Raw genomic sequence first — 18,997 nt, forward strand, 5'->3', positions numbered from 1 at the left:
TGATTTGGGGTTATTTTTAGACTACAAAATATGATTATGATCCACAGAAGCCATAACCAAATCTGTCAATTCCTTAACAGACATTTCTGGTTGAAATGAAAGGAAACAAAGAAAAATTTTAATTGACATTTGTTTAAAATGTTCTAGAAAATACTGCCAGTAGTTTTCGGAGTAAATTCAGTCAAAAGAAATCCAATGATGACTACATAAGGATGTCTTTTTATATGCTTGAAAATTTACATAAGAAAATCTTTTTTTTTTTTTTTAAGATTTTATATATTTATTTGAGAGGAAGAGAATGAGAAAGAGAGAGAGGGAGAAAGAGAGAGAGAACAAGAAGCGGGGGGGAGGTCAGAGGGAGAAGCAGATGCCCCTGCCGAGCAGGGAGCTCAATGCGGGACTTGATCCTGGGACTCCAGTATCATGACCTGAGCTAAAGGCAGTCACTTAACCAACTGAGCCACCCAGGCGCCCAAAGTTTTTCTTTTTTAAAGACATTTATTTATTTCAGAGAGAGAGAAAGCCAGTGAGCAGGTGGGGGGAGGTAGAGAAGGGGAGGGAGAGGGACAAGTGGACTCAGCACTAAATGCAGAGCAGGGGTGGGAGTGGGGGAATCTTGATCTCAGGACCCTGAAATCATGCTGAACTGAGTCAGACAGTTAACCAACTGAGCCACCCATATGCCACAAGACCAAATTTTTCTTAAATTCCACCCCTGACAGACAAAAGACCTCTGTGCAGAAAAGTGACTATCTAGGAAACGCCTGGGCAATTGGCACTTGTCATCAGGCAGCTTTAGAACACATTCTGGGGCACCGCAGGTGGGAAGCATCTTGAGCTCCAGGGTACAGATTAGTTGAGGCAAGACCTCACTGGGTCTCATGCCACAAACACTCTGAAAACAGAGGCTACAACTCCAAAGGATGCTTCTGCTCCTTTAAAAGACATCTCTCAGTAGCTTTTCACCCAGGTATTTCCTGCTTCTGGGCATGTCTAGTCCTTACCAGTCACAACTAGAACATACCCTGAACCCAAGATCCAGGTCCTGTAACACACTCATGCCTCTCCTACTTGCTCCACTGACCTCTGCATGCTTCTCAGATGTTCTCCAGGCTGAAAGCTGCTCTTGCAGACAAGCCCACCCTTTAGGGATGACCTCAAGTAACCAGAGTCCAACACCTGGCATTATCATTAAGATAACAATGAACTGGCTGGCTAGTGGTAACAATGAACTTGCTGGCTCTACTGGTAGAGCATTCAACTTTGATCTCAGGGTTTTGAGTTTGAGCCCCAAATTCGCTGTAGAGATTATAAAGAATAAAATCTTAAAAAAAAAGAAAAGAAAAGAAAAGAAAGAAAGAAAAAGGTAACTCTTACTGGAATCCCCACTGCCTTCACAACACCCAACACCCTAAGCTGTGCTCTCCCCACACCAATGCTGTTAACCCTCGTCAGCATGTACCCACATCTCCACTTCAAGAATACTGTCCTCTTCTACTTCTGGGCAGGCAGCCTCAAAAGGGGGCCATGGTGCAGAGTTAACCAGGAATTAGAGACCTCAGGCAAGTAAAGTCAGAGGGAGACAGAGTCAGAAAGAGAGAGAGAGGGAAGTAAGGCCTGCTCTACAAAACACTTTGGAAGCAAGAACACAAAGGTTTGCACAATCCACTAGGAAGAGAAGATCGTCTTAAAATGTTCAGAATTTACAAGATGGCCCTCACTAATAAAAGAGCCGAACACAATTTATGCTGTTCTCCTAACACAACACACATTAAACTTACTCTACAGGTGGGTTAAAAAAGGGGGGGAGGGGATAGGCCAATCAATGACTTCCCCTGAATAACAAATTCGCTTGTCACATTTTACCACTCCCTCAAGGTTAACCTGTGTCTGCTTGACAGATGCATTACTGAATATAAAGCTGTTTTTGTTTGTTTTTTTTTTTTAAGAAAACCCAATCAAAAAGGGTACCTGGGTAGCTCAGTTGGTTAAGTGTCTGCCTTTGACTCAGGTCATCATCCCAGGGTTATGGGACCAAGGGCACCAGGGAGCCCACTTCTCCCTCTCTCTATGCCCCCCCCCCTGCTTATGCTCTCTCTCTCTAAAATCTTGGGTTGCCTCAGTGGCTTAGTCAGTTAAGCATCCACCTTTGGCTCAGGTCATGATCCCAGGGTCCTGGGGCTGAGTCCCGCATCAGGCTCCCTGCTCAGTGGGAAGCATGCTTCTCCCTCTCCCTCTCCTCCCCAAACCCCACTTATGTTCTCTCTCCTAAGTAAATAAAATCTTAAAAAAAAAAAAGTCCAATCAGAGTTTTGATGAATGATTTTAACCCATTTATAGTTATTTTAATCACTTTTCAAGCTGTCCTTAATTCAGCCTCCTTATCTCATGTTTTCTAATTACCAATTCTCAGTTGTTCTTTTTTACTTCCTGCCCTCGATTTCCCTTCTTAGGTGTGGCAGTTTCCTAGCTGTCTTTGGTACTGTAATTTATAAGAAATATGTATTTTTTAAAAAATAATAAGAAATATGTATTTTGGTCTTGTCCAAAATTCCTGGCACACAGTCTCTCAGTAATTTCCTCAGTAATGAGTGATGGGAGCATCCTTTGTTATCCTTGCATTTCTGCCCTTGGTTCGTGAAATAGCTTAAGTGTTAAAAGCAAAAGGAATGTTTTATTTCCAACACACCCCTTTCAACCACCTCAGTTTACATTAATGACTTTTAAGAAGTCACAAAGGATGGGGCTTGTCGGAAGATCTAACCATGTGATTAGAGGGTTGGAACTTGTAGCAGCCCAACACCAAACCCCTGGAGAGGGAAAAAGGGCTGGAAATCTGAGTTCAGTTACTATGACTAAATGATTTCATCAACCATGCCTACTTATGGAGGCCTGCACAAAGATCCCTGCAGTATGAGAACTTTGGAGAACTTCCAGGTTGGTGAAAACATGGAGGTGCCAAAATGCTGGAATGACTGAGGGCAGCTCCTCACCCCTTTCCTATACCCACCTGGTACCTCTTCCATCTCACTGTTGTCGAGTTATAGCCTTTCTTGACAAACTGGTCTTCCTGAGTTCTGTGAATTGTTCTGGCAAATTTTCAAGTCCAAGCAGGGATCACAGGAACCTCTGATTAATAGCCGGTGATCCCAAGCAAAGGAAACAACCTGGACTTGGAACTGGGCCAGTTCTGATGGACTGAGACCTTAACCTGTGGGATCTGATGGTACTTCCAGGTAGACTGTGCTAGAATTGAGTGAAATTGTACAACAGGTGTCAGAGAACTGGATGGTGTAAGAAAAACCTACACACATGTAGTGGCGAGTACCAGTAGAGCAGAGAAGAAAAAGAGGGGTCCCCCCCATTTTGTCTCCCAGTAAGTTATTCTAACCTTTTTCCTTAGGACCCCAATTTTTTTTTAATCTTTTAAAAGATTTTATTTATTTATTTGAGAGAAAGAGTGAGCGAGAGGGAGAGAAAGATCACAAGTAGGGGCAGAGGAAAGGGGAGAAGGAGACTTTCCTGCTAAGCAGGGAGCATGACACAGGGCTCGATCCCAGGACCCTGGGATCATGACCTGAGCTGAAGGAAAACACTTAACTGGCTGAGCCACCCAGCCACCCCAAGAAACCCAATTTTTAGCCAGACACCTTGCAACCCTGCTAAAAGGCATTTTCTGGCTCCCCTGAAGCCAGGTATGATCATATCATTGGCCAAAGAGAAGCAAAGAGATGTTTCATGTATGATTTCTGGGAAATTTCCTTAAAATGAAGGGTTAGGTCCCTCCTTTTCCTTCCTTCCTCCTCCTTGTCACCTGAATGCAGGTGTAACCAAACAGCTCAGGATCCTAAACCCAGAAGGAAGAACCTCTGAAGCAGAAGCTACACATAGCAGAATAACATGACGGAGCGGCTGGGTTTCTAATGATACCAGCACTGGACCGCCCGCCTCAGAAATTTTTTTTTCAAGATTTTATTTACTTATTTGAGAGAGCGAGCGAGCGAGCAAGAGAGCATAAACAGGGAAGAGAGGGAGAAGCAGGCTTCACATCCACCCCCCAGCAGGGAGCCCGATGCAGGACTTGATCCCAGAACCCTGAGATTATGACCTGAGCCGAAGGCAGATGCTTACCCCACTGACCCACCAGGGATACCTCAGAAACTCCTCTTAGAAAGACTTAAAGCATCATCTTTCTTAAACTGCCTTCAAACCTTTTCTAATCAACACGGCATATTTTAAAGATATATTTTCTACTTTTACATTTCTGGCAGTTACTCCATTAACTTATTAGAACCTGTAACTGTTTTTATTTTTGCCCATCAACTATTTAGACTTGTAACATTCCCATCTCTCTCAGCTCTGTACTGCCTCTCATTTCCTCACTTGTCTTCCGTGTTGGCATTAGTCAGAATTAACTTCTAGACTGTTATTGAGATGGGTTGCTTTCTTACACTTATCTTACTATTATTCAACTTTTTACTGAAGTACTACATAGAGAATATATAAATCATGAACGTCAAAATCAAGAAATTTGAACCAAATGATTACATCTACATAACCAGTACCCTGACCCAGAAACAGGACAGCCCTAGACCCCAAGTGTCCTCTTCATGCTTCTGTGAGTCATGATTTCTCCCATAACTAACCACTACCATGACCTTGAGTTCCCTAGGTAAGTTTTGCCTGTTCTTAAACTTGATATTAAGAGAACATAGGACGCCACGTTTTGTGTCCAGCTTCTCTCATTCAACATTGTTCATGACATACAACACTACTGGGTCCCTACAGACTCTCACGGGGTGAATACACTACAATGTCTCTATCCCCTCTATTTTTGGACATCTGGTTTAACTCCAGTTTGTGACTATGACAAGCAAGCAGTGCTGTCGTGAACATTTTTGAACATATCTTTAAGTGAACATGAGATGTATTTCTGTTGGCTGTATGCCTAGGACTGGTTCACAGAGTTGTAGAATATGTATATAATTCTTCCTCTAGTAAGGGATGCCAAATCTCCTAAAATCACCACATCAATTTATATCCCCTAACAGCAGGGCCCAACAATCCAAGGTGCTCCACACCTCAACATCACTTGTCCATCTTTTTCACTGAGTCATTTTGGTGGGTGTGCAGGAGCACTGTGTTATGGTTTTAATTTGCCATTTCTGGATGATTGCAGAGGTTAATACCTCCCCATATGCTTGCTAGCCATCCAGACATCCTTTTTGGTAAATTAAATGTTCAAGATGTTTTGCCCCTCTTCTAATGGGGTTGCCTAACTTTTTCTTACTGACTTGGGAGGCGTTTCTTCAAACCTCTGGAGATAAGCAATGTGTCAGACATATTCTTGCAAATATCTTTTCTCACCCTGTGGCTTGCCTTTTTACTCTCTGGTGAACATTTTTAAAAGTCACAGTTACCCCCTCTACCCATTTCCTCCTCCAAGGTTTCTGGTGTTGTGTCTTCTGTCAGAAATCTTTGTTCACTCCGAAGTCCCAAAGCCCTTGCTTTTCTGGCCAACAGAACACTTCCTTATGAGCATGCTCTCTCTCACATTACTGATTCTACCACATGCCCCTCGGCTCTAAAAGTAATTCCTCCACTCAGGGGCCCGGTGTGGAAAACCTTCCAACGTCAGCTATGCTAAAGGAAAAAAGTATTTCAACTTTACATTTAAATAAGTTTAGCAGGATTCACAATTCTGCTTTTCAAGTTATTTACTTTGATCCTGAAAAAGTCTCTCCTAGGTCCAATATTTTTTTTCCCCCTAGGTCCATTATTGCTACTGACAAGTTTGATACTAGTCCCCTTATTCCTCTGTGACTTTGTCTTTCAAAAAGATTTGATTTTCTCTACATCTTCGTTGTCAGGTTTTTACTGCAGTGTCTAGGCGTGAGATTTCTTCCTTCCATCTGTTGTGTTTAGCATTATTTAAATTTCAGACCTTTTCTTTCATGATTTCTGGGAAACTCTGGGTCATTATAACCTCAGACATTTTCCTCCCCTTCCTCTGGTCACTTCCTCTCTGCCTCGGAGATTCCTATTACACAAATGTTGACATTTCTACCCCATCCTCCACAGCACTTCGCTCCGCCTATCTTTCGCCTCTCTATCCCTCTTAATGCTGCACAGAATTCTTTTTTTTTTTTTTTAAAGATTTTATTTATTTATTTGACGGAGAACACAAGTAGGCAGAGAGGCAGGCAGAGAGAGAGGAGGAAGCAGGCTCCCTGCTGAGCAGAGAGCCCGATGCGGGACTCGATCCCAGGACCCTGAGATCATGACCTGAGCCGAAGGCAGCGGCTTAACCCACTGAGCCACCCAGGCGCCCTGCTGCACAGAATTCTTAGACCTGACCTTCCAACTTTACTCTTTAGCGACATCCATTCTGCTACTCAACCCATCTCCCGAATTCTTTGGTCCCAAGAATGCCTCCTTATTCCTGTTTCATGTCCCCACTTGCTTTCCTTGATGATACTCATCATGCTTACTCCATGCTCCCAGGAGGCTGGGAGCACAGATTATGCTCCCACTAGCACATGCCATCAATGAGCCATTTTCTTTTCATTCGACTATACCTGTCAGCTACTCGTTATGGCTCCCTTGAGCTGTTCACCAAGTGAGACCACACTACTCCTCCACTCACTGCACTGCCTCCAACTAACTCTACCACCACCACCCCCAAGGTACACCTGGAATCCAGAGTCTCACAAGGTCCATGGGGCTCCCCACGTTGTCCCCTAAACCCTCCAGCCATCAGCCCCAACAAACTCCCACCAGTCTTCAACAAAGCCTGCTTTGGCTTCAGAACGTCCACTGTGGCTGGCACCTCAGCCTCACAATCTTATTCTCATTAAGCATTCCACTCACTGCTGAGTCCCTCACTTCTGCTGTGACCATGCTCAAATGGCACCTCAGAGAGGCCTATCACCCTACTTAAATCTGCTCCTTCCCAGGGCACCTGGGTGGGTCAGTGGGTTAAAGCCTCTGCCTTCGGCTCAGGTCATGATCCCAGGGTCCTGGGATTGAGCCCCACATCGGGCTTTCTGCTCAGCAGGGAGCCTGTTTTCCCTTCTCTCTCTGCCTGCCTGTCTGTCAAATAAATAAATAAAATCTTAAAAAACAAAAACAAAGGGGCGCCTGGGTGGCTCAGTGGGTTAAAGCCTCTGCCTTCAGCTCAGGTCATGATCCCAGGGTCTTGGGATGGAGCCCCGCATCAGACTCTCTGCTCCGCAGGGAGCCTGCCTCCTCCTCTCTCTCTGCTTGCCTCTCTGCCCACTTGTGATCTCTGCCTGTCAAATAAATAAATAGGATCTTTAAAAACAAACAAACAGGGGGCACCTGGGTGGCTCAGTGGGTTAAGGCCTCTACCTTTGGCTCAGGTCATGATCCCAGGGTCCTGGGATCAAGCCCCCACATCGGGCTCTTTGCTCGGCTGGGAGCCTGTTTCCTCCTCTCTCTCTGCCTGCCTTTCTGCCTACTTGTGATCTCTGTCTGTCAAATAAATAAATAAAATCTTTAAAAAAAAAAAATAAAAAAAAAAATAAAAAAAATAAAAACAAACAAACAAACAAAAACCTGCTCCTTCCCAAAGCCTAGCACTTCATTTTCTTCCCTGATTTTTTTCCCACAATACTTAAAAACCATTGTACCTGTGGGTTGTTCTTGTCTACTTACTGTTCCTTGAGAATAGAAACTTTATTACTGTATCCTCAGTATCTAGACCAGTGTCTGGAACTTTTAGGAGAGTGAAGAGTGTACCTCAGGAATCTCGCTCTGGGCTCATTGGCCACGGGACACACTTTGCAGGAAGAATCTAACCTTCAGGCAAATTCAAGGAGGCACTGCTCTTTTCCAAAAGCTATCTCCCTTCACTGGAATCTGAGACCACAAGGTGTGGAAGAGATGGGACGAAGCAACACTGGGAAAAGAAGGCAGAACCTAACAGTCTTCTTTGGCCAGTATATCCAGCCTCTTCCACTCCAAGTTGTCAACCCTACCTCACAGACCCACCTTCTGTCTCCCCTGGCGGGGGGGGGGGGGGGGGGGGGTCCTCACAGTTTTTAAGTAATTTTCTCTCAGTTCTGTGGCACTTCCAGTTCCAAGAAGGGAGTCAGCAATCTAGGCTAGCCTTCTGACTGCTGCTGTCACAAATTACCAACAACTTGCTGGCTTAAAACAACAGAAATTTATTGTCTTAACAATTTTGCAGGTCAGAAATCCAAAATGATTCTCACTGAGCTAAAGAGCTGTGTTTCTTTGTGGAGGCTCTAGGGACTTCTAGAGGCCACACACATTCCCTGGCTCATGGCCAGTAAAGCGTTTCTATTTGTTTTACATCATGTGCCCTCCATAATGGCCATCACACAGTTACCCCATCCCTCACCCACCTCCAGCAACCCTGAGTTTATTTCCTATAATTAAGTCTTATGGTTTGTCTCCCTGATTTCGACTTTATTCTTCCCCTATGATCCTATTTTTTTCTTAAATTCCATGTATGACTGAGATCATATAATTGTCTTTCTCAGATTGACTCATTTCACTTAGTGTAATACCCTCTAGTTCCATCACACTGTTGAAAATGGCAAGATTTCAAATTTTTGATAGCTGCATAATATTCTACTATATTTATATCTATATCTATATCTATCTATCTATGACACATCTTTTTTCCATTCATCTGTTGATGGACATCTGAACTCTTTCCATAGTTGGTTATGGTCAACATTGATGCTATAAATCACTACTTCTGTATCTTCGGGGTAAATACCCAGTAGTAGTGCAATTGTTGGGTCACAGAGTACCTCTACTTTCAACTTTTAGGAACCTCCGTACTGTTTTCCACAGTGGCTGCACCAGCTTGCATTTCCACCAACAGCGTAGGAGGATACCCCTTTCTCCGCATCCTCGCCAAGAAGTCATTTCCTGACTTGTTAATTTTAGTTATTCTGACCGCTGTGAGGCAGTATCTCAATGTGGTTTTGATTTGTATTTCCACGATGCCAAGTGATGTTGAGCATATTTTCATGTGTCTCTTGGCCATTTGTATGTCTTCTTTGGAGAAATGTCGTCCATGTCTTCTGCCCATTTCTTGACTGGCTTATTTGTTTTTTAGGTGTTGAGTTTGTTAAGTTCTTTATAGATTTTGGATACCAGCCCTTTATCTGGATGTCATTTGCAAATATCTTCTCCCCCTCTGTCTGTTGTCTTTAAGTTCTGTTGACAGTTTCCTTTGCTGTGCAAAAGTTTTTATCTTGATGAAGTCCCATTACTTCATTTTTGCCTTTGTTTCCTTTGCCTCTGGAAATGTATCTAGCAAGAAGCTGCTGTGGCCAAGGTCAAAGAGATTGCCACCTGTGCTCTCCTCTAGGATTTTGACGGACTGTCTCACATTTAGGTCTTTCATCCATTTGGGGTCTATTTTTGTGTATAGTGTAAGGAAACGGTCCAGTTTCATTCTTCTGCGTATGGCTGTCCAACTTTCCTAACACCATTTGTTGAAGAGACTCTCTTTTTTCCACTGGATATTCTTTCCTGCTTTGCTGAAGGTTAGTTGACCAGAGACTTGAGGGTCTATTTCTGGGTTCTCAATTCTGTTCCACTGATATATGTGCCTGTTTTTGTGCCAGTACCATACTGCCTTGATGATGCCACCAGCTTTTGTGTTTTGTTTTGTTTTTTTCCAACTTTTCTTTGGTGATTTGGGGTCTTTTCTGGTTCCATACAAATTTCAAGATTATTTGTTCCAGCTCTGTGAAGAGTTGATGGTATTTTGATAGGGAATGCACTGAATATATAGATTGCCCTAAGTAGCACAGATATTTTAACAGTATTTGTTCTTCCAATCCAAGAGCATGGAATGTTCTTCTATTTCTTTGTGCCTTCAATTTCTTTCATAAGTGTTGCATAGTTTTCTGAAGACAGATCCTTTGCCTCTTTGGTTACCAGGCTTTTTTGTTGTTGTTTTGGTTTTTTAAGATTTGAGACAGAGACAGCAAGAGCAGCAGGGAGGGGCAGAGGGAGAGGGAGCAGCAGACTTCCTGAGCGAGGAGCCCAACTTGGGGCTCAATCCCAGGACCCTGAAATCGTGATATGAGTGGAAGGCAGACTTTTAACTGACTGAGCTACCCAGATGCCCCTCTTTAGCTAGGTTTATCTCTAGATATCTTATGGGTTTTGATGCAACTGCAAAAAGGGTCAACTCTTTAATTTCTCTTTCTTCTCATTGTTAGTGTATAGAAATGCAACTAATTTCTGTGCACTGATTTTATATCCTGCTACTCTGCTGAAATCCTGTATGAGTTCCAGCAATTTTGGGTTAGATTATCATGTCATCTGCAAAGAGTGAGAGTTTGACTTCTTTGCTGATTCAGTTGACTTATTTTTGTGGTCTAATTGCCGAGGCTAAGACTTCTGGTACTATGTTGAAGAGCAGCAGTGATCGTGCACATCCCTGCTGTGGGGGATGCCAGACATCCCATCCTGATCTTATAGAACTCAGTTTTTTCCCATTGAGAATGACACTCACTGTGGGCTTTACGTAGATGGCTTTTATGATACTGAAGTATGTTCCAACTCTACACTGTGCAGAGTTTAAATTAAGAAAGGAAGCTATATTTTGTCGAATACTTTTTCTGCATCTATTGAGAGGATTATATGATTCTTATCCTTTTATTAATATAGCATATCACATTGATTACTATGTGGAAGTTGAACCACCCTTGAAGCCCAGGAATAAATCCCACTTGGTCATGATGAATAATCCTTTTAATGTACTACTGGATCCCATTGACTAGTATGTTGGTGAGAATTTTGGCATCCATGTTCATCAGGGATATTAGTCTGTAATTCTCCTTTTTGGTGGCGTCTTTGTCTGGTTTTGGGATCAAGGTAATGCTGGCCTCACAGAAAGAGTTTGGAGATTTTCCTTCAATTTCTATTTTTTGAAACAGCTTCAGAAGAACAGGCATTATTTCTTCTTTTAATCTTTGGTAGAATTCCCCTGGGAGGCCATCTGGCCCTGGAATCTTGCCTGTTGGGAGATTTTTGATTAGCCTTTCAATTTACTTGCTGGCTATGGGTCTGTTCAGGTATTCTATTTCTTCCTGTTTCAGTTTTGTTAGTTTATATTTCTCTAGGAATGCATCCATTTCTTCCAAACTGCCTAATTTGTTGACATGTAATTGCTTATAACATGATCCCTTAGTGTTGGTTACGATCTCTCCTCTTTTATTCATGATTTTACTTGTTTGGGTACTTTCTCTTTTATTTTTGATAAGTCTGGCCAGAGGTTCATCAATCTTATTAATTCTTTCAAAGAACAAGCTCCTAGTTTCATTGATCCGTCCTACTCTTCTTTTGGTTTCTATTTTGTTGATTTCTGCTCCAATCTTTATTTTCTTCTCCTCTGGGTTTAGGCTTTATTTGCTGTTCTTTCTCCAGCTCCCTTAGCTGTAAGTTTAGGATGTATACTTGACACCTTTCTTGTTTCTTTAGAAAGGCTTGTACTGCCATATACTTCTGTCTTAGGTCCACCTTTGCTGCATCCCAAAGGTTCTGAACAGTTGTGGTTTAATTTTCATTTGTTTCCATGAATTTTTTAAATTCTTCTTTAAATTTCCTGGTTGACCCATTCATCCTTTAGTAAGATGTTCTTAAACTTCCATGTATTGAGTTCTTTCCAAATTTCCTCTTGTGACTGAGTTCAAGTTTCAAAGCACTGTGGTCTGAAAAATACACAGGGAATGATCCCAATCTTTTGGTACTGGTTGAGACCTGACTTGTGACCCAGTATGTGATCTATTCTGGAGAAAGTTCCATGTGCACATGAGAAGAATGTGTATTTTATTGCTTTAAGATGGAGTGCTTTGACTTTATCTATGAAGTTCATCTGATCCAGTGTGTCATTCAAAGCCCTTGTTTCTTTGTTGATCTTCTGTTTAGATGATCTTCTGCATAGAAGGAGGTGTTAAGAGTCCCCTACTATCAATGTATTTCTTTAATTTTGCTTTTTTTTTTTTTTTAAAGATTTTATTTATTTATTTGACAGAGAGAGAGATCACAAGGAGGCAGAGAGGCAGGCAGAGAGAGAGGAGGAAGCAGGCTCCCTGCTGAGCAGAGAGCCCAATGTGGGACTCGATCCCAGGACCTGAGATCATGACCTGAGCCGAAGGCAGCGGCTTAACCCACTGAGCCACCCAGGCGCCCCTTTAATTTTGCTTTTAATTGGTTTATATAATTGACTGTTCCCATGTTAGGGGCATAAATACTCATAGTTATTAGATGATCTTGTTGGAGAGACCCTTTAATTAAGATATAGTGGCCTTCCCCATCTCTTATTAGTCTTTGGTTTAAAATCTAGTTTGTCTGATATAAGTATTACTACCCAAGCTTTCTTTGATATCCATTAGTATGGTAAATGGTTTTCCACCCCTCACTTTCAATCTGGAGGCATCTTTGGGTCAAAAATGAGTCTTCTGCAGATAGCATACTGATGGGTCTTGCTTTTTTATCCAATCTGATATCTTGTGCTTTTGATTGGGGGCACTTAGCCCATTTACATTCAGAGTAACTACTGAAGATAAGAATTTAGTGCCACTGTATTGCCTATAGTCACTATTTCTGTACACTGTCTCTGTTCCTTTCTGTTCTATGTTACTTCTGGACTCTCTCTTCACTTAAAAGATCCCCTTTAATATTTCTTGCAGGGCTCGTTCAATAATCACAAATTCTTTTAGTTTCTGTTTGTCCTGGAAGCTTTTTATCTCTCCTTTTATTTTGAATGACAATCTCACTGGATAAAATATTCTTGGATGAATTTTTTTCTCATTTAGCACCCTGAATATATCATGCCAGTACTTTCTGGCTTGCCAGGTCTCTGTGGATAGGTCTTCTGCCAATCTAATGTTTCTACCCTTGGAGGTTACGGACCTCTTGTCCCGAGCCGCTTTCAGAATTTTCTCTTTGTCTCTGAGATTTGAAAGCTTCACTATTATATGTCGAGGTGTAGACCTATTTTTATTGATTTTGAGAGGGGCTCTCTGTGCCTCCTGGACTTGAATGCCTGCTTCCTTCCCTAAATGAGGGAAGTTCTCTGCTATAATTTGCTCCAATATACCTTCTTCCCCCCTTTCTCTTTCCTCTTCATCTGGGATCCCAATTATTCTAATACTGTGTTGCTTTATGATATCACTTATCTCGAATTCCTTCATGATCCAGTAGTTGTTTATCTCTCTTTTTCTCAGCTTCCTTATTCTCCATCATTTTGTCTTCTATATCACTAATTCTTTATCTGCCCCATTTATCCTAGCAGTTACAGCCGCCATTTTTTATTGCACCCCAATAATAGCCTTTTTTATTTCAATTTGGTTAGATTTTAGTTTTTATTTCTCCAGAAAGGGATTCTCTAGAGTCCTCCATGCTTTTTATAAGCCCAGCTAATATCTTTATAATCGTTACTCTGAACTCTAGTTCCAACATCTTACTTATATCCATTCTGATTAGGTCCCTGTCAGTCAGTACCGCCTCTTGTTCTCTTTTTTGAGGTGAGTTTTTCCATCTTGTCATTCTGTGCAGAGAAGAATAGATGAACAAGAGAACAAAATACTAAAATGGCAATAACAGCCCCAGAGAAATATATGCTAAACAAATCAGAAGAAACCCAAAATAAAAAATAAAAAAGTAAATAAATAAAATCTTTAAGACAAAGAGAATATAACCAGACAGGTAAACAGAACAGATCAATACACTGGATCCTGTGTGTATTTTGGTCTGTTAGACAACTAAATCCCAAAATTGTAAAGAAAGGAAAACTTACATATGTACAAAAACAAAATTAAACTTAAGCACATCGATATAAAATTAAATATAAGAATTAAATATAAGAAATGTAGATAGAATATAACTGTAAAAATGAAAATGAAAAAGGACAAAAGAAAAAAAAAAACAACAACAACAAAAGAAAAGAGTATAAACAGACCAGTGAATGGAACAGAGCAATATAATATATTCTGGGTGTATTTTGGTCTGTCTGTTTGAAGAAGCTACATCCCAAAACTATAAAGAAAGAAAAATTTACATATATACAAAAATGAAATAAAATACAATGAAAGGGGGCGCCTGGATGGCTCAGTGGGTTAAAGCCTCTGCCTTCGGCTCAGGTCATGATCTCAGGGTCCTGGGAACGAGCCCCGCATCGGGCTGTCTGCTCAGAAGGGAGCCTGTTTCCCCCTCTCTCTGCCTGCCTCTCCGCCTACTTGTGATCTCTCTCTCTGTCAAATGAATAAATAAAATCTTTTTTTAAAATAAATAAAATAGGGGCGCCTGGGTGGCTCAGTGGGTTAAGCCACTGCCTTCGGCTCAGGTCATGATCTCAGGGTCCTGGGATCGAGTCCCACATCGGGTTCTCTGCTCAGCAGGGAGCCTGCTTCCCTCTCTCTCTCTCTGCCTGCCTCTCCATCTACTTGTGATTTCTCTCTGTCAAATAAATAAATAAAATCTTAAAAAAAAAAATAAATAAAATAAAAAAATAAAAATAAAAATAAAATAAAATAAATAAAATAAAATACAATGAAAGGATAGAATGTAACTAGAGATGAAAATTTAAGAAGACTTTTAAAAAGAGAGAATATTTAAAAAAGAGAGAGAGACAGTATAATCAGACAGGAGAACAGAACAGAGCAATACACTAGAATCTGGGTGTATTTTGGTCTGTCTGTTACAAGAAACTGCATCCCAGAACTGTACAGAAAAACTTACATATATATAAAAATAAAATGAAATACAATGAAAGGATAGAATGTAACTGTAAAAATGAAAATTAAGATTGTTTTTTTTTTAAAGATTTTTATTTAGTTAGTTGAGAGAGAGACAGTGAGAGAGAGCATGAGAAGTGAGAAGGTCAGAGGGAGAAGCAGACTCCCCATGGAGCTGGGAGCCTGATGCGGGACTCGATCCCGGGACTCCGGGACCGTGACTTGAGCCGAAGGCAGTTGCCCAACCAACTGAGCCACCCAGGCGCCCCGAAAATTAAGATTTTAAGAAAGAGTTAATAAAATAATAAATTGGTTGAAAAGTAAAGGAAAAAATTAAAATTCAAAGACTAAACAATCAGAAAAATACCATGAATTCTATACACTATTCTTTCCTATTGCTGGACTTCTGGAGTTCTCTATGATGGGTAAAAACATAGTCTTAGCTTATTAGGATATTCTTGCTGATCTTCTGGGGGAAGGGCCTGCTGAGGTGATTCTCAAGTGTCTTTGCAGGGGCGGAGTTGCATGCCCTTGACAAGGGGCCAAGCTAAGCAAGCAGCTCCAGATTGCTCTCTGTGGTTTCTGTTCCCTGAAGGCTTTCTGCGCAGCTTTAGAGGATGAGAATGAAAACAGCAGCCTCCCAATCTCTGGCCCTGGAACAGAGCCTGGGGACCCACTCCTCTGTGTGCCCTCACAAAAAAGCAGCCGATCACTCCTGTCTCCCAGGTCTCCAGCCACACTCCATGCTCACCCAGCTTGTGACCAAGCATTTCTATCTCAGGCACGTGACCCTGCTTCAAGTCTCCAGAAGGGGTGGGTCTTGCCGTGGTTCAGTGGAATGCTGGGCGCCTGCTTGGAGAACAGTTGCCCAACCATGCCACAGTCTGCAGTTTATGGCAAAACCAAGCTGACAGCCCACTTGTGGGTTCAATGATAGCAGCTGGCTTCCCCACTACCATGCCTGGGAACTCTGCCACACTCAGGCACCCCTGATGTTTCTGTGACCCCAAGGATCCTGAGACAACACTGTCCCATCTAAGATTCTGCCCCTCTTTGCCACCTGAGTGCCTTTCAGGCAGGGACATCCCTTACCGGAGCTGACTTCTAAAAGTTCTGATTTTGCACTCAGCTGCTGTATCGGTTTCCTATGTTGACTGCTGCACTCCCCCCACCGCCGCAGTTTATCTTCCCATATACTGCCTCAGATTCACTTCTCCACACTTGCAGAAAGTGATCACTTCTCTATCTGTAGCATTTCAGCAATGCTTTTTTTAGATCTCTGGTTGAGTTCGCAGGTGTTCACAACGATCTAGTTAACTATCTAGCTGAATTCCTAGGACCCGATGAAACCAAGGTCTCCTACTGTGCCATCTTGGAAAGTCGCCCAGTGAAGTCTTTCTCACATTATCATCACTTAGGCTCTGCTTCTGTCCTCTCATCTCCTGATTCTCCTATCTCCCCAGTTCACCCTGTGATTATACTGAGTCCATCCAGATAATCCAGGATAATCTCCCCATGTCAAGACCCTTAATCACATTTTAATCACCTTGCCATGGAACCTAACATATTCATAGGTTCTGCGGAACAGGACTTAGAAATGGAGAGGTGCATTATTCTGCCTACCACAGCTATATATCATCCTGTCAGGAACTGGTGACCAGGATCTCTAAAACTGGAGTCCATGGTTAGGCTTCAGGTTATCTGTAAAACCCTTGAGATTGTTGGCAAAATATATCTTCCAACATGTTTCTCAAGAGAGAGCCCATAGCTTTCGTGATTCTCAAAAGAGCTATGTATGAGCCCATTACTATCAAACAGTCACTGTCCAAGAACTGACTGAGGGAAGAGAGCAAAAACCAACACTATCCCCATAACTATCAGAACAAAGACAAAATCCTCCCCGGCCCTTGCACTGTAAGAAAAAATCATCACCACTTCTGTCCCCTTCTCAGGACATGCACAATTCCACACCACACACAAACCTCTCCAGAGACAGAGGTGCCTGGGGTCCCAGTTTAAAGGCAGAATAATCCCCCCAGTACGCAAAAAGGGTAACAATAATAGGCCTGTGGGTAAAAAGTGGTGTGGGATCAAACTTTAAGTCATATAGGACCCCATGCCTGAGTCCTCTTCTTTTCCAGCCGAGCTTCTAACCACAGGTAGAGAAAATAACAGCCCTTGGCAAAAACAAAGCTGCCTCTTGGTATGCAGCATTCCCAGATCCGGGCCCCTTCTCTTCCTTCTCTCATTCTCAAGGAGAGGCGCACCACTGTGTTCACACACTCTGACAGCTTTCCTCAGACAGCTGCCCAAAATGCTGCTTAGCAAAGGCCAGTATCACAGACTCTGGATATGAAACTGAATATGAAATGGATCACTTCTTCCTCTGACCCCGAAAAAATTTTACTTAGCACAAGTAAACGCCTTAGAAAATAGTGTCTCTCTTACACCTGTGTGCCCAGCCATAAGAGAGAAAATGGTCACTTACTTTGACTGCAAGGTCTGCCTCGGCCATGTGCCATCTTCATTTTGGGGCTCAATTACTAGCACCTGAGTGAAAGGGGAAATCAAATAAGGAATATGCAAAAGACCTCACTGGTGACAAGCTCAGAACCAGAAGATATCTTGGCCACACACCCTGGCAGAGCAGCCTGCTGGGCATGGCCTGAGCCCTCCTACCTGACCCTGGTAGAGCCCAGCGTCCTGGACAGTGTTGTCTAGCTTGCTCAGCTGCTCATAGGTGTTGCTCATGTACTTATTCCACAGCCGTGTTTCCCGCTCAGCAGGGATATTGAATAGCTTCCGCATCTCCTTCTCGATGGTTGCTAGAGATGGACAGAAGGATCACTCAGGACTGAAGATCACTCAGACGGACGGAAGGATCACTCACCTCACTCCAGATGCAAGGCTAGTAACAGCCGTAGCAAGCTAAAGCTTATCCTCCCTCCTGTTCGGACCGTCAGTCACAGGGTGCTTAGGAACGAAAGTTCCGACTGACCTCAGCCCCTTGATGATTAAGGCCAAATGTCTTCCATGGGCATCCTCCTGCACTCACACACTTAGAAACCTTCCCTATGCTTCTTCTTCTTCAATAGGTGGGCCCCATTTACAGCACACAAGCAACACAGAAAGGTGACAAAACCTTCCTCTGAAGTTAAGATAAATGTGGTTTCGAATACCAGCCCTGCCACTTTCTCACAGAGATTTTTTTTTAAAGATTTTATTTATTTATTTGACAAAGAGACACATCAAGAGAGGGAATACAAGCAGGGGTAGTGGGAAAGGGAGAAGCAGGCTTCCAGCTGAGCGGGGAGCCTGATGTGGGGCTCAATCCCAGGACCCTGGGATCATGACCTGAGCCAAAGGCAGATGCTTAACCAACTGAGCCATCCAGGCACCCCCTCAGAGATTATCTTTTTTTTTTTTAAGATTTTATTTATTTATTTGACAGACAAAGATCACAAGCAGGCAGAGAGGCAGGCAGAAACAGAGAGAGAGGAGGAAGCAGACTCCCCACTGAGCAGAGAGCCCATTGCAGGGCTCGATCCCAGGGCCCTGGGATAGTGATCTGAGCTGAAAGCAGAGGCTTTAACCCACTGAGCCACCCAGGCGCCCCCCACTCAGAGATTTTTTAATAAGTAAGTGTAACCTCCCCGAATCTGCATTTCCTCATCTTTATCACAGTATCACGTATCATGGTCAGGGAGCATGTCCAAGAGTCTGTAAAACACGATTCCCAGGCCTAGCTCTCCACAAGAATCAGGTCAGGCTGGTAACCAAACCTGACACTATGTGGGTAACAACTCTGGAGGGGGTGCCTGGCTTCACTCCCATCAGCCACAATGCTCCGCGCTCTCCGTCCCCGGAAATTCGGGACACCAGCTCAGCTACTCACCGATAGTGTCTGCCTTGCTGAAATGGCAACTCAGCACATTAGTGGGGTCACTATTCTCACAGAGCTTCAGTTCCAGCAAATAGACCTCCACCTTGCAGTGCTTGACGAAGAGGCCGTGCTCCACTACCTGCAAACAAGAGGCACAGGTGAAGCAGCAGCGGTTCCACACCGGGCAGTTTGGGAAACAATAGGTTTCATCAGTGGTAAGGGGCAGAATCCACACAATCATCACTTTCCCTAAGTGATCAGGGGATCAGGACAGATTTTTAAAGCCGCCAGCATCTGTCCAAGGGTTTCAAATCTTTCTTCCCTTCACAAGAAAGAGAACCAGCTAGCTGTAACAGTGCAC

At 42.9% G+C, this 18,997-nt stretch overlaps 1 protein-coding gene across 6 annotated transcripts in view; it reads right to left on the minus strand.

Moving 5' to 3' along the window:
* USP4 (ubiquitin specific peptidase 4) overlaps positions 1–18,997 on the minus strand; it is a 52,268-nt gene that overhangs the window by 24,545 nt on the left and 8,726 nt on the right. For 5 of the 6 annotated variants that reach the window (XM_032319602.1, XM_032319612.1, XM_032319622.1 and 2 more), the window contains 3 exons: positions 18,649–18,775; positions 17,433–17,578; positions 17,242–17,303 (listed from right to left, as the gene is read on the minus strand). In XM_032319602.1, coding sequence (XP_032175493.1) covers positions 17,242–17,303; positions 17,433–17,578; positions 18,649–18,775 — 335 coding nt within the window. Of the gene's footprint in view, positions 1–17,241; positions 17,304–17,432; positions 17,579–18,648; positions 18,776–18,997 lie in introns of those variants that run through there. The other variant, XR_004280369.1, reaches the window with a different exon arrangement.

The sequence above is a fragment of the Mustela erminea genome, chromosome 1 (genome assembly GCF_009829155.1).
Source record: "Mustela erminea isolate mMusErm1 chromosome 1, mMusErm1.Pri, whole genome shotgun sequence".
NCBI lineage: Eukaryota > Metazoa > Chordata > Mammalia > Carnivora > Mustelidae > Mustela > Mustela erminea.